Below are 15,322 nucleotides of genomic sequence, written 5' to 3'. Positions count from 1 at the left end.
TCTCCTGCTCCTCGGATGCTGCCTGGCCTGCTGTGTTTTTCCAGCATCACATTTTTCAACTCTGGGTACTTGTATACATGTCAGCGGGTTTTGAGAAGATTTGTAGCTCAGGTTGAGGTTCTGGATGTAGGTTTGCTCGCTGAGCTGGAAGGTTCATTTCCAGACATTTTGTCACACTACTAGGACAAGCCAAATAGAGACACGCACAAGAATTCCTAGAAGCATGGTATTCCAACCAGAACTCTATCAACAAACACATCGAGTTAGACCCCATCTATCACCCCCGAGAAAAAGAACAGAAAATGACCGCCACCGGAAATGACATCACCAACCCAAAGAAACCCAAACATATAAATAGGAATTATCAACAGTGCTTCACCCGGAGGCCCACTGAAGATGTTACCTAGTAGGGTGACGAAACGTCTGGAAGTGAACCTTCCAGCTCAGCGAGCAAACCTACATCCATGTATACATGTGTCTATGTATACACATGTCTGAGTGCATGTGCTGTGACTCAGTACATGTGTGTGTCTGTGTTCACGCTTGTGTACATGTGTCTACACAAGTCTCTGTTATGTCTGTCGTGAGTGATTACGTGTGCATGTTTGATCAGGATTTTCTCGGTGAAATGAGTTTGTGTGTGTGTGTTTTCTCAGGAATGATTGTTTGATTGTATTTAACGTCCCACCGTCAAGTGGAAACATCCTGCCTCTGCTGAGCCCCTCAGCCCCTGGTGAAACAGCATGGTACTGTCCTATCATGGATCAGCCCAAGGGATGCAACTCCAAAGATTTTCCAGACTTTTTAGACTTAAATGGAAAGCAGCTGTTGGACCAGTGCCAGTGTCGATCCAACACTGTTATTAAAACCATGAATGCCAGGCAGAAACTAACTGTAGAAATTGTTCTGAGACAAATTCGAATTGTTTCCAGTTGCCCCAGGGGCAAGTCTTGAGAATTGGCTCGTGTCTCTCCTGAGATCTGTCTGATGGATGCTATCACAAGCATCTTCCAGAGATGAATGGGGCTGTTTGAATTCCTGTTCATCTAATAAGGGCATCCATCACGATGGAGTCAGGGACACTGAAAATTGTCATGTCTCTGCGTCTGTGTTTTTGTGGGCACCCCCTCCCTGATTTTGTTGTTCCTTCTCTTCTGCATCAGTTCTAGTTTGGTGCTTTTTGTCTTCCTGCCAGTGTTTTCTCCCCCAGGAAGATGGAAAGTTGCATTTATATGGCAACCTTTCACCACCACAGCATGTCCCAAGCCACCTTGTAACACTTAAGCACGTTCAAGGCTGAGATAGACCGATCTGTAAAAGTCGTGGGGAAAAGGCGGGGGAAGTGGATTTGTGGATTATAAGATCAGCTGTGATCTCGCTGAATAGTAGAGCTGATTCAATGGGCTGAATGGCGTATTCTGCTCCAGTGTCATATGGAGGTGTTGCAATCTTAAGGGGAGGGGAACCCAAACAATGCATAGCAAGAGCCTCAAACAGCAGTGAGGTGATGGCCAGGAAATCTGCGAATTTTCTTTAATAAGCTGAATGATGGACAGAACACTGGGGAAAATCTAGCACAAGAGACCGAACAAGGAAATGGAGTAACATTTTTAACTGGTTTCCTATATCATTGAAATAAGTGTCAGTGTGGTGATACTAGTATTCTTGGCCAAAATGTAGAGCCTGAAGGATTTCTCTCATCAATCACGCTTGGAATCTGCACTGGTGCCTCTGACTGATCTCCCCTTTACACCCTGTTTGCTGAAGTTACCAGGTTTCACCAGTGCGCGGACCAATCATTATCCAACACTGCTTTAACTCTTTCAGGATAATTTTAAAAAGACAGTTGTTGGAAAATTTTCTTTCCTCCCCCAGAATAATCGCTTGCGAACCTTATTTAAAATGACGCAGTATGGCAAGTATCTGTGCACGCACGATAAATATACAACTTGGTTGCATAGAAAAAAAATTAACACACAGCCTCCGATGACTGTGCATATTCTACACAGACCTTCGCCCTGTGTCTGCGTGGGTTTCCTTCGGGTGCGCTGGTTTCCTCCAATGATGTGCAGGTTCGGGTGGATTGGCAATGCTAAATTGCCTTGTAGTGTCCAGGGATGTGCAGGCTGGGTGGGATAGCCAAGGGTAATGCAGGGTTACAGGGGAAGGGTAGGGGGGGTCAGGTCTGTTTGGGATGCCCTTCGGGTGGTCGATGGGCTCAATATCCTGCTTCCACATACAAGGATGCTATTTGAAGATAAGACCCATATGCAGGTACTGTTTTTTTAAAAAAGCCTATTTTTCTGATCAACTTGTTCAGAGATGTTCTTTCACACCTCTGGAGCAGGTGGGACTTGAACCCAGGCCTCTTGGTCCAGGAGCAGAGACACTACCCCATGCCACAAGGTGGCCCTACTGTCAGGATTCTATAAACAGTCATCTTTTAGATTAGATTACATTACAGTGTGAACACAGGCCCTTCGGCCCAACAAGTCCACACCGACCCGCCAAAGCGCAACCCACCCATACCCCTACATTTACCCCTTATCTAACACTATGGGCAATTTAGCATGGCCAATTCACCTGACCTGCAAATCTTTGGACTGTGGGAGGAAACCGGAGCACCCGGAGGAAACCTACGCAGACACGGAGAGAACATGCAAACTCCACACAGTCAGTTGCCTGAGGCGGGAATTGAACCCGGGTCTCAGGCGCTGTGAGGCAGCAGTGCTAACCACTGTGCCACCGCGCCGCCCACGGTGATAGAATTAAGTAGATGCTTGAGCTGTTAATAATGCACAGCGGCGTTTGAATCTCGATCAGTTAAACATGAGAAGTGTTAGAGTACAGTAATGATTAATTGTTGGTCCTTACCATTTACCACACTAGTGAAACCTCCAATGATTCAGACACATCATCTTTCAGATTTAAACTCCTGAGGACATTTTCTCGAGAGCCCAATCTTTTTATAAGTAGATTTTGCTAGCTGTACGATTGGTGGTGTAGCGGTGTAGTCAATGGGCTAGCAGTCTGAACCCCAGAGTAATGCTCCAGTGAGACCAGTTTGAATCTCACCTTGGTAGATATTGGAAATTTGGATTCAGCAGGACATCTGGAATATTTAACTGCGTAGCCATTCATTTAAACATTTAAATAAATTGAAGCCTGATAATGTCTTCTAAATTGCCACAAATTCTGGAAAGAAATGGGAAATTCAAGGGGCCTTATGGAACAGATGGGGGGGAATCAGTGATTGAGTGAGGATTCTTTGGAGTAGAAATCTGAAGGAGAAAGTGAGGACGGCAGATGCTGAAGATCAGAGTTGAGAGTGAGGTGCTGGAAAAGCACAGCGGGTCAGGCAGTATCCAAGGAGCAAGAGGAAGGGCTTATGCCTGAAACGTCAATTCTCCTGCTCCACGGATGTTGCCTGACCTGCTGTACTTTTCCAGCACCACACTCTCGACTAGTAATCTGGAGGCCCAGGGTAATTCTCTGGACATATGGCTTCAATTGCCATCTTGGGAGCTGAGGGAGTTTAAGTTCAATGAATAAACCTAGAGCATAAATCATACCACAGTTATGGTCCCAACTATCAGCGACTGATGTAGAAACCATCTGGTTCCCTTTAGGGACAGGAATCTGCTGTCCGCAGCTGGTCTCCCCTATATGTGACTCCAGACCCACAGCCAGGTGGTTGATTCTTCCTGCCCTGATTAAATGCCGCTATCTCTGTGAACCAAACTGTTTTTCAAAAAAAAAATCACTGATTGGAGGCAGGTCCTGCCACCCCAAGCTTCATCTTCATCCTGGCTACTGGAGTCACGTCAGTGAACGTTCCCCATCTGTGTTTGTTCCTTTGTATTGCAACAGGCCAGGGAGAAAATGGAACATCTTCAGAGTTGTGGCTGACTTTGTTCATTTCTACACTCCTCACGTACACACTCCTATGCACATATGTGCACACATTCATTTGCACACGCATACACATGAACATCCACATGCATGTACACCCACGCATGTACATGTAACACACACAGGCACAAATGCACACAGGTATACACTTGTACACACGCACACATTATCCTCCCCAGTTACAGAGCTAGGGTGTCCTGAGCTGGCTAGAGATAAAAAGGATAGGAGAGGGATGAACCAATTAACAGACGCAAAATAAATTAAGCAGATTGTGGCAGAGAAGTCAAAAGTAAACCTGCTTCTCTGTAACAACCTTAATCCGTGATTTATAACTGCCTCATGTCTGATGTTAGCAGCTAAGGTCCAGAGTGGAAATTATTTAATTATGCATTACACCAGGCAGTAATAATTCATTGCATTAGGAAGGCACTTGGTGACCATGAGCAGATAAGTGCGAGTACACAACCGTGTTTATGGTGAATCTGAGAATCGTTGTCCTTATTTATCTCGAGGTTGTCTTAACAAAACGTTACCGAGTATGATTGTGCACAAACACGAAGTTTTGCATAACCTGAATTTCCTCCATCATCCGTTGTATTTGATCACATTAATAGATGGCAGTGATGGATATTGCTACTCTCCACATGCCTGCTACCGTGGTCATGCTGATGATGGCTTGTTTGTGGTGTGCTAATACACAGATTGTGATCTATGTAATCAATGACCACGATTGACATTGTGAATAGAATAATGGCTGGTCAGGGATCCATTGCGCAGAATGTGATAAAGCTGTGACTTAGAACAATGATCAAGTCTAGAAATCTCAGGGGGCTGCTAATGGTGTGGCAGTAATGTCACTGAACTCCAATCTAGAACCCAACGAAGAATGAGGGAGAATCCCATAGAGACCAATAAAATTCCAATAGGGTTGCTAATTATCGCAGAATCCCTACAGAGTGAAGGCAGGCCCTTTGGCCCATCGAGTCTACGCCGACCCTCTGAAGAGCATCCTACCCTGTAACCCTGCATATTTCTGATGGCCAATCCACCTGGCCTGCACATCCCTGCACGCTATCGGCAACTTCCCAAGGCCAGTCCACCTAACCTACGCATCTCTGTACCTGTGGGAGGAAGCTAGAACACCTGGAGGAAACCCATGCAGACACTGGGAGAATGTGCAAACTCCCTACAGACAGTTGCCTGAAGGTGGAATCGAAGCCAGGTCCCTGGCACTGAGGGAAGCAGTGTTAATTACTGAGTCAGAGTAAACACAGGATGGATGTTCTTGATGACTGGGGAGTCCAGAACTAGATGTCAGTCTAAGGATATCAGGAGGGTCATTTGGGACTGCAATGAGGAGAAGTGTCTTCACCCAGTGAGTTTTGAGCCCATGGAATTGTCTGCTGCAAAAAAGCAGTTGAGGCCAAAACATCGTTTTCAAAAAGGAGTGTGGTATAGTTCTTCAAGGTAAAAGAAATCAGAGGGTATGGGGAGAAAGCTAGAAGAAGGTACTGAATTGGATGACAAGCCATGATCATATTGAATGGTGAAGCAGGACCGAAGGCTGAATGGCCTGCTCCTGCTCCTAGTTTCTCAGTTTCTACAGTAATGTTCTGGGCCACGGGATCACCACAGCAGATCTGAAATTCAAAAAGCTAGCCAAATGGTGACCATGTGACCTCTGACAATTGATAACCCTCCTCGCTCACAAATGTCCGATAGAGAAGGAAATCTGCTGTCCTTAGCTAGTCTGGCCTATGTGTGACTCCAGATCCACAGCAATGTGTTTGATTCTTAACTGTCCTGTGGGCAGTTATGGATGAGGAATAAATGCTGAGCTATACAGTGATGCCCTTGTTCAAGGAATTAAACAAAAATTCCTTCACATCGCCTCAGGTCCACGCTCATTTGCAAATGTCATACAGTTGAAGAAGAAAGACTTAGTGACTCGGGTCAAAATTCTGGAACTCTCTCCCACGGCATTGTGTGTCTCCCTAGAGCAGGTGGACTGCAGCGGTTCAAGAAGGCAGCTCACCCCCACATTCTTAAGGGGCAACTAGGGACGGGCAATGGATGCTGGTCCAGCCAGAGATGCCCACATCCCTCAAGTGAATTAAAAAAGCATTGATGTATCTCTTCCTCACCAGATATCTCAAAGTTGTCCACAGCCAATGTCTTGGTTTTGAAATGTAGCCACTGTTGTCATGTGAGAAAATGTGTAGGCAATTGCACACCTAGTGACACCTCGGGCATAACACTGGAGACAACTGTGCTCCTCTTTAACATCACATCAGCGAATCTTTTACATTCACCTGAGTGTGAACCACATTCAGAAGTGCTCCAACAGTGCAGCACTCCCTCAGTACTGCCCTGGGAGGGCAAGCAACTTTCTGATTTTGTTATTCAAGCAGCTGAAGTAAGGCTTGAATCCAGGCGTGAGGGCCAATCGTTGAATCCCAGTCTGTGCCACATGTGAGGCAAGGGCGAGAATCGGCGCAGCCAATAAAGGGAAGGCACCAGCCTAGTGGTATTATCATTAGACTGTTAATCCAAAGACCTGGGGATGTTGTGAGGACCCAAGTTCAAATCCTACTACAGCAGATGATGAAATTTAAATTGAATAAAAATCTGGACATATCATCTAATGATGACTATGAAACCATTGTTAATTGTTGGGAAAACCCATCTGGCTCATTAATGTCCTTTAGGGAAGGAAACTGCCATTGTTACTTTCTCTGGACTACAAGTGGCTCCAGGCCAACAGTGGTGTGGTTAACTCTTAACTGCCCTCTGGAATGGGCAATAAATACTGTCTAACCAGTGATGCCCTCGCCCCATGAATGACAATAAACAAAATCGAAGTAAGTTTTTAAGATCTATTTCTGATAACTGATATTTTGATGGAATTAAAGTTTTGTAACTCTTGATAACTGAACAGTTTTGTTATAAAAGTCAAGTTTGTTTTGGCTTTTCAGGATATGAACTGAAATCTTGAAAGAATAGACAGGATATAGTTTTATGGTTTACGCATAATTGAGTTAACACTTTACTGATATACAAGCAAATAGCTGGAAACCTAAGATGCTTGTGCATTTGTTGAACACGATTCAAATGTGATGTGAAATATTGATTTAAGTGAATTTCTATTGAAAGCAGGTCAAGTGTACAAAACCAGTTGGATGGTTGACGTTCATTTGACCTCAAATTGGCTGCGAGTGGCTGAAAATGTACAGTTTCTGTTTGAAATAGGTGTGTGTGTATGTGTTTACGTGTGTGTGTGTACGTGTTTGCGCGCGTGTGTTTGTGTGCGTGTTGTTATGAAGATGTCGGTGTACTGTGCCTTTAAGAGAGTTAAAAGTTAGCAGAACTTCCTGACAGCACCAAGTGTTCTGAATAAGATACAATGTAACATGTGGTCCAGCAGCTAGGTTACCTGGAAATGACAAAACTGATTAGAATTTGGCCAAACAGTTTAAATTGTACCCCAAAAAGTACCAAACTCCAATCAAGTTTGAATTTGTTATATTGACAATCTTAAAAGCCAGTGACACAATCCGATGCTTTGGAAGTATAAAACTGGGGAAAGTTGAACAGTTGGGAGGGGAACTGCCAAGACACCCGCATGTACTGTACAGACTACCCAAGAAATAGCCCTCTCACAGGTATCTTTATCGATCAGTAACTTGCGAAACACAAATCCCTAAGAAGAAGAAAAGAAGACCGAGGAAGATACAAAGAGAAGATTTGACATCTGGCTGGTTTTGAAAATTTGAATTTTGGTAAATCTTTATCGGGGGTTTTTATGAGACTAGTATTGTAGAAGGGGTAGGTAAAAATAGGTTAGAGGAAGGAGTTGTAAATGTTTGTTAGTTAATTATTCTCTGTTGTACCTTAAGAAATAAAGTTGTTAATTTTTGCTTTAAATAGTTCTTAACCTCTCGAATTTTCGCCGGTTACTGCACGGGATAAATCTTTTCTCTGTTGCTGGTTTAAGTTCAGGAGGGTTTACCCCGTGTGTGTGTGTGTGTGTGTGTGTGTCTATATGTTTGCATGTATTTGTGTGTTTGTGTATGTATGTGTTTGCGTTTGCATGTATTTGTGTTTGCACGTGTGTGTATGCGTTTGCTTGTGTGTGTGTATGCGTTTGCTTGTGTGTGTGTATGCGTTTGCTTGTGTGTGTGTATGCGTTTGCATGTATGTGTGTATGCGTTTGCTTGTGTGTGTGTATGCGTTTGCTTGTGTGTGTGTATGCGTTTGCTTGTGTGTGTGTATGCGTTTGAATATATTTGTGCGTTTGTGCATGTGTATACGTTTGCATGTATTTGTGTGTTTGCGCGTGTATATGCGTTTGCATGTATTTGTGTGTTTGCGCGTGTATATGCGTTTGCATGTATTTGTGTTTTGTGCATGTGTGTGCATTTGCATGTATTTGTGTGTTTGCATGCGTGTATGCATTTGCATGTATTTGTGTTTTGTACATGTGTGTATGCGTTTGCATGTATTTGTGTGTTTGCGCGCGTGTATGCGTTTGCATGTATTTGTGTTTTGCGCGTGTGTGTATGCGTTTGCATGTATTTGTGTGTTTGCGCGCGTGTATGCATTTGCATGTATTTGTATGTTTGCGTGCGTGTATGCGTTTGCATGTATTTGTGTTTTGCGAGTGTGTGCATGCGTTTGCATGTATTTGTGTGTTTGCGCGTGTGTATGCGTTTGCATGTATTTGTATGTTTGCACATATGTATGCATTTGTGTGTGCGCGCGCGCATTTGCACGTGTTTGTGTGTTTGCGCGTGTGTGTGTTCAGGCCTCTTCAGAGATCCACGTGTATGGGTGCAGGCTGATGTTTTGTTTTAGTACTTGGGAACTGTTGCACTGTAGAGGATACCATCCTTCAATGGAGGTGTTAAATTAAGACCCCCCTCTGTCCACCCAGGTTTCATTATCAGATCCCATGCCTCAATTGAGATGAAACAAAGCTAAATTGAAAAGGGAGTTATGAAGAGGACTTCAGGAGCCTGCACTAGGGTGTAGGTGGTTCAGTGAATGGACAAAAATGTGAAAAATGAAGTGCAACATGGCAAGCTGGAATTGTCCATTTTGGCAGAAAGAATAAAACAGAAGCAGATTATCTAAATGCTGCTAGATTACCAGGTTCAGGGATACACAGAGATCTGGGTGTCCTAGTGCATAAATCACAGAAAGTTAGTATGCAGGTTCAGCAAGTAATCAGAAGAGCTAATAGGATGTTATGTTTTATCGTGAGGGGAATTGAATGCAAGGGAACGGTTGCTATGCTTCAGTTATACAAGGCATTGGTGAGTCTGCATCTGGACATTTGGTGAGTCTGTACAGTCCTGTTTGTCATACCTACAGAAGGATGTTAGAGGATTGGCAGCTGTTCAGAGGAGGTTTACTAGACTAATCCCTGAAGTGAGTGAATTACTTTGAGGAAAGGCTGGACAGACTGGGTCCTCTGAGATTTCTTGCTCACAGACATTGCCTAACCTGCTGAGAATTCCCAGCATTTTCTGTTTTTATTTCCAGTTAAATCGGAGTTAATCGCATTGCTGCTGTGTGTTTGTGTTGCTGTGTTTGCCCACATTCCAAAATGACAAGAACAAAAGTACTTTACAGTGTTATTGCACAGAAGGAGGCCATTCAGCCCATCGTGCCTGCACTGGCTTGTTAAATGAGCTTTATTGCCCAGTAGCAATCTCCTGCTTTCTCCCCATGTTTGTAAACTTTCATTAGTTGTGAAGAGATCCCACAACACGAGTCGTGAATAATAATGCATGGGCTCTCTGAAGCTTCTTTCTTTCTTTCCTGTCGTGGTTAATGACCATTGTTTGATTATTTTGTTAGCAGGTTTTTCACGGCTTGTGTCCCTGGTTTTATCTTTGCTCTAACGCGGCCCTTTGTCTATCTGTGCATCAGGCTCTGTGGGAGAAAACACTGAAAGCTGAGGGCACACCATTGCACAAGTACTACAACATCTGGAAAAAACTGAGAGAGAAGGAGATTATAATGGAGATCTCTGGCAAGGAGAGGGTACGTAGAAATGTCTTGAGAAATGTTCTTAGTATCATCCTGCTCCACACAACTTCACATCTTCTTTCGGGAAAAGGATTTGTGAGTTTCAGAGAGTGAACGACTTTAGGCATTCTGAAAAGATTAGCAATTTGTGCAAGTCCCTGATTTCCTGAAACTGAACTCCAATAAAGAACATAGAAATATCTCAACGGAAACTGGTATCCCGTCACCAAGTCACCCTTTATTTACATGTCCACAGTGCATGAACTCTGACCAGCCAGCTCAGAGCCCGTCCCCAAAGGCCCTCTGACACTCCTGTTCATATCTGTCAGCCAGAGTTCCCTGATTGGCCCCAGGATAACAGCGACTGGAAGAAAGTGAGGACTGCAGATGCTGGAGAGTCCGAGTTGGAAAGTGTGGCGCTGGAAAAGCACAGCAGGTCAGGCAGCATCCGAGGAGCAGGAGAATCAACGTTTCAGGCATACGCCCTTCAGGAGTGTCGTCTTCAATTGCTGATGCAGGGCTTGTGCCTGAAACATCGACTCTCCTGCTCCTCGGATGCTGCCTGACCTGCTGTGCTTTTCCAGCGCCACACTTTTCGACCCAGGTTAACAGCCCCAATCAGGGAACTCGTAATCAGTGAGATCCACCTGGCCAACCTCGTTGCGATCACTACAAAAGTGCCGTGGACAAATCTCATCCAACAAGTAAGATTTTTGTCATGTTCTCTCAATGTCCATGTGTCCTGTGGTTATTGCATCGCCCAGTTCCAAGTGTATTCACAGCTGTTCACGTTGCAGCAGCCAGCTCCCTCCTCAACACTCGGCTGAACCTTGAATGCCTTTGTTTCTGAGTCTGGGAGGATTCCAAGTGTCAGCTTCCTCTAGCTGGAGTTAACGGCCGCACTTGTTAGTTACTGAGGGGTTGGGGCAGGCGAAATGGTTGAGTGTCTTGCACCTAGCCGCTTACAGTGGCTTGTTAATACAAATGGGGTCAGTTTGAACTGTCGTGCTTCTGTATTCAAATTGTTGGATACTGAACATGCCCAGCTCGTTCATGGAGCCACTTGGGATGCGTGCCATTGAAGCGACCCAACCAAGGCTATCAGCGGCTGGGAATGTAGAGTATTGTTTCTTTAAAATAAAGGCTGTGCTTTATTAAACCTGCAGCACAACAACATCAGTTTAGCTAAATTATAGATCCAGTCTGAGGACATTGAGTTTCGGTGCCAGACTCTAAACCTAAACAAACGGTAAGTATTGAAGATGCATGTTCGGGTTTATCGAGAGGAGGCCCTGATGGGAGAAGTTAGGTATTGCAGAGTTGAAAGGCAGGAGATTGACAGCGGGAGTGGGCCGTTTGCTGAGTCAGTCCAGACATGATGGGCCAAATCGCCCATCCCCCGCGCTGTAGTCCTGCTGTAATTCTGTGTAAACTGTCAGATAGCTACGTGGATCCAATAGGCCTGCGGTGCAGATTTTGACATGAGCTCAAACAGCCATGTCGCTCATATATCTCAAATGGTTCAAATTGTGGACAGAATGTATACTTGTCCTGCCTTGTTGTGGTACAGCAATATTGTCCCCACCCCTGGACCAGGAGGGCCGAGTTGAAGTTCCACCTGCTCCAGAGGTGTGTGGTAACATCTCCGAACAGGTCGATTCAGAAGATTGGTTAAACTTAAAATACCTGTCTTCTTGCACAGGTGGTGAAGTCCCACTTTACTCCTTGAGAGGGTCTCTCATATTAAAAAGAACCTCGTTCTTATCGGATATTTAATGAAATCGGAGCCACCAATGGCGCTTTTGGGAAACAAATGGTGGAAGAGCAAAGTCAAACTTCAATACTTTATTTCAAAGAGGGCGAATGGGATTAGCCTCCTTGGTTTTGAAGGTGTTTTGAAGTCCTAACTGTGTGAGCCATTAACCCATCAGCGTCAGTGTTTCGGAGGTTTGTTGCACTAGCTGTTTTGAGTAATTGAGCTTGGTGAAACTTTCCAAACTGTAACTTCATCAGTGAAGTTCTTGGCTAAAAAAAATAGTCACTGGAATATACAGTTTGGAAATAGGTGAATGCTTTAAAAGGAGTAGAATCTTAGCAGGACTTATACACTTAATGGTAAGGTCCTAGGGAGTGTTGCTGAACAAAGAGACCTTGGAGTGCAGGTTCATAGCTCCTTGAAAGTGGAGTCGCAGGTAGATAGGATAGCGAAGAAGGCGTTTGGTATGCTTTCCTTTATTGGTCAGAGTATTGAGTATTTGGAGTTGGGAGGTCATGTTGCAGCTGTACAGGACATTGGTTAGGCCACTGTTGGAATATTGATTGCAATTCTGGCCTCCTTCACATTGGAAGAATGTTGTGAAACTTGAAAGGGTTCAGAAAAGATTTACAAAGATGTTGCCAGGGTTGGAGGATCTGAGCTATAGGGAGAGGCTGAACAGGCTGGGGCTGTGTTCCCTGGACATCGGAGGCTGAGGGGTGACCTTATAGAGGTTTACAAAATCATGAGGGGCATGGATAGGGTAAATAGGCAAAGTCTCTTCCCTGGGGTCAGGGAGTCCAGAGCTAGAGGGCATAGGTTTAGGGTGAGAGGGGAAAGATATAAAAGAGACCTACAGGGCAACCTTTTCACACAGAGGGTGGTACGTGTATGGAATGAGCTGCCAGAGGAAGAGGTGGAGGCTTGTACAATTGCAGCATTTAAGAGGCATTTGGATGGGTTTATGAATAGGAAGGGTTTGGAGGGATATGGGCCGGGTACTGGCGGTGGGACTAGATTGGGTTGGGATATCTGGTCAGCAGGGACGGGTTGGACCAAAGGGTCTGTTTCCATGCTGTACATCTATATGACTCTATGACTCTAACTTAGTCCAGAAACACAACTGGTTATGTTTGTTTCCACAGTCTGGCCTCCCTAGAAATTAATTATTTTGGGAGTTGTGTATTTTTTTTTTCAAATGTTTCTGGTTCACTTCTGCCTGTCTGGTGCCAGAGAGGATGCAGTGCTGGTCAGGTTTCTTGAGATACCAGTTTCATCTTGTCCTTATCATGTTTCCACAATGTTTAAAAGGCATTGTGTGTCGTGCTGTGAGGTGTCCAGTGGTAACACCGAGCAACCTAAGCAGTAATGAGTCTTAATAGAATGTCACCTTTGCATATCTTTGAGCACGAATGCTTCTATGTAGATAGGGAAATACCTTTTGATGAGACCCCGCTCTCAGTGTTTTAAGTCAGTGCACGTAAAGCAGACTTTGTAGTAAATGCTTATTTCATATTTCATGTTCTCGCCACTTTCCCTCACCAGCTGGAAGACCTGGATTTCCCCGAGATCAAACGCAGGAAGTTGCAGGAGAGAAAAGAGAAAGACAAGACAGAGTTCAAGGATCTCTTTGAGTCTGACAGTGACTCTGATGATGAAAGCAGTGTGCTTAAATCTAAAGGTATGTTTGGAAAATGGACTGGATGTGGGGGCAGGGGTATGAGGGACAACTCAAGTTTTGTTTAAAAGGAGAAGAAAACAGCCCCAAATCAATAATTCCAATCTCAGGGAACAGAGCAGATGGCAGGAACTGAGAGAGAGATGGACGGTGTGTGTGGATGTGTACATAGACTGCTAGCAGTGCAAAGTAATAGGCACAACACTGGAGCATATTAAAGTTCTGCCTAGTTATATAGTAATACAGAACTTGAATATTGCTGAGAAAGAGACATTTTGCCAAGGCTTTTTGTCTTGCATTTATCAGGACAAGTCGCAAGAAGACCAATTTAATAGGGAAGCCAGCATTTATGCTGTCTGACGGGCAAGTGCTGTTGAAGGTAGAATCTGCTGGCAAGAGACATCAATGTAGAGAATGCACCAAGTTACTGACAACTGACAGTTGACAGCCAGAGTCTGGTTACAGTTTAAACCAGGTTAACTCAGATTGGTTAAGGCATTGCCCTGTGGAACGAACCAGTGAATGGTTCTTAACTGCTTTGTTAACTTGAAACAGGTCTGGTGTGGGTATGTTCTTTCTGTCTGCAACAAACAGGGCTGTGCATATTTATTTATATAGTTTACAGTATTCGGATTGCACCACATTGCAAGCCTCCTTGACAGTCCTCAATTGATTGCAGCATAATTCAGCACAAAACTCAGGACAGGGTCCAACATTAGATGTGATTCACAATTGAACACCATTTGGAATCCTGTGTGCAGTTTTGGGCTCCATATCTCAAGAAGGATGTACTGGCACTGGAGCGGGTGCAGAGGAACTTCATGGGAATGGTCCCAAGAATGAAAAGCTTAACATATGAGGAACATTTGACACTCTGGATTTATACTCAGTGGAGTTAGAAGGTTGGGGGAGGGAGATACATACAGAATACTGAATGCTCTGGACAGAGTGGATGTTGGGAAGATGTTTCCCTTGGTAGGAGATTAGATTAGATTACATTACATTACAGTGTGGAAACAGGCCCTTCGGCCCAACAAGTCCACACCTACCCGCCGGCGCGCAACCCACCTATACCCCTACATTTACCCCTTACCTAATACTACGGTCAATTTAGCATGGCCAATTCACCCAACCTGCACATCTTTGGACTGTGGGAGGAAACTGGACCACCCGGAGAAAACTCACGCAGACACGGGGAGAACGTGCAAACTCCACACAGTCAGTCGCCTGAGGCAGGAATTGAACCCGGGTCTCCGGCACTGTGAGGCAGCAGTGCTAACCACTGTGCCACCGTGTCGCCCAAAATTCGGACCCGAGGGCACAGTCTGGGAGTAAAGGGAAGGCTCTTTAGAACGGAGATAAGGAGCAATTTTTTCAGCCAGAGAGTAGGGAATCTATGGAATTCACTGCCACAGAAGGCTGTGGAGGCCAGGGCATTGAGTATATTTAAGACAGAGACAGATACGTTGGTGATTGTCAAAGGGATCAACTGTTACAAAGGAAAAGTGGGAGAATGGGGTTGAGAAACCCATCAGCCATGGTTAAATGGCAGAGCAGACTTGATGGGCTGAATGGCCTAACTTCTGCTCCTATGTCTAGTACTGCATTGGTCCCACCTGCCCTCTCCGGGTTACATAAAGGAGTCCATGGCAGTATTTTAATGAAGAGTGGGGCCATTTTCTCCAGTTTCCCGACCAATGTTTATCTCTTTATCAACATCACAAAAACAGGTTATCGTGTCATTACCACGTTACTGTTTGAGAGAGCTTGCTATGTGCAATTGGCTCTCGTGTTTTCCACAATACAACAGCAACGGCACTTCAAAAGTGCGTAATTAGCTGCAAAGCAATGTGGGACCTCCCATGGTGGTTATAGGTGCTACACAAATGCCAGTCTGACTTTAAAGGTGGTCACTGATGAATCCAGTGGAGAATTTGGGAGAA

At 44.7% G+C, this 15,322-nt stretch overlaps 1 protein-coding gene across 2 annotated transcripts in view; it reads left to right on the top strand.

The window, feature by feature from the left end:
* The window catches only part of noc2l (NOC2-like nucleolar associated transcriptional repressor), a 175,254-nt gene that overhangs the window by 133,077 nt on the left and 26,855 nt on the right, over positions 1-15,322 (top strand). For both annotated transcript variants that reach the window (XM_087980302.1, XM_043676134.2), the window contains 2 exons: positions 9,847-9,960; positions 13,247-13,382. In XM_087980302.1, coding sequence (XP_087836428.1) covers positions 9,847-9,960; positions 13,247-13,382 — 250 coding nt within the window. The remainder of the gene's footprint in view (positions 1-9,846; positions 9,961-13,246; positions 13,383-15,322) is intronic.

This window comes from Chiloscyllium plagiosum, unplaced genomic scaffold (genome assembly GCF_037043375.1).
Source record: "Chiloscyllium plagiosum isolate Xiang-an unplaced genomic scaffold, Cpla_swu_hap1 HiC_scaffold_37, whole genome shotgun sequence".
Lineage (NCBI taxonomy): Eukaryota > Metazoa > Chordata > Chondrichthyes > Orectolobiformes > Hemiscylliidae > Chiloscyllium > Chiloscyllium plagiosum.
Note: the sequence above shows the minus strand (reverse complement) of the source record. Positions and strands in the feature narration are given on the sequence as shown.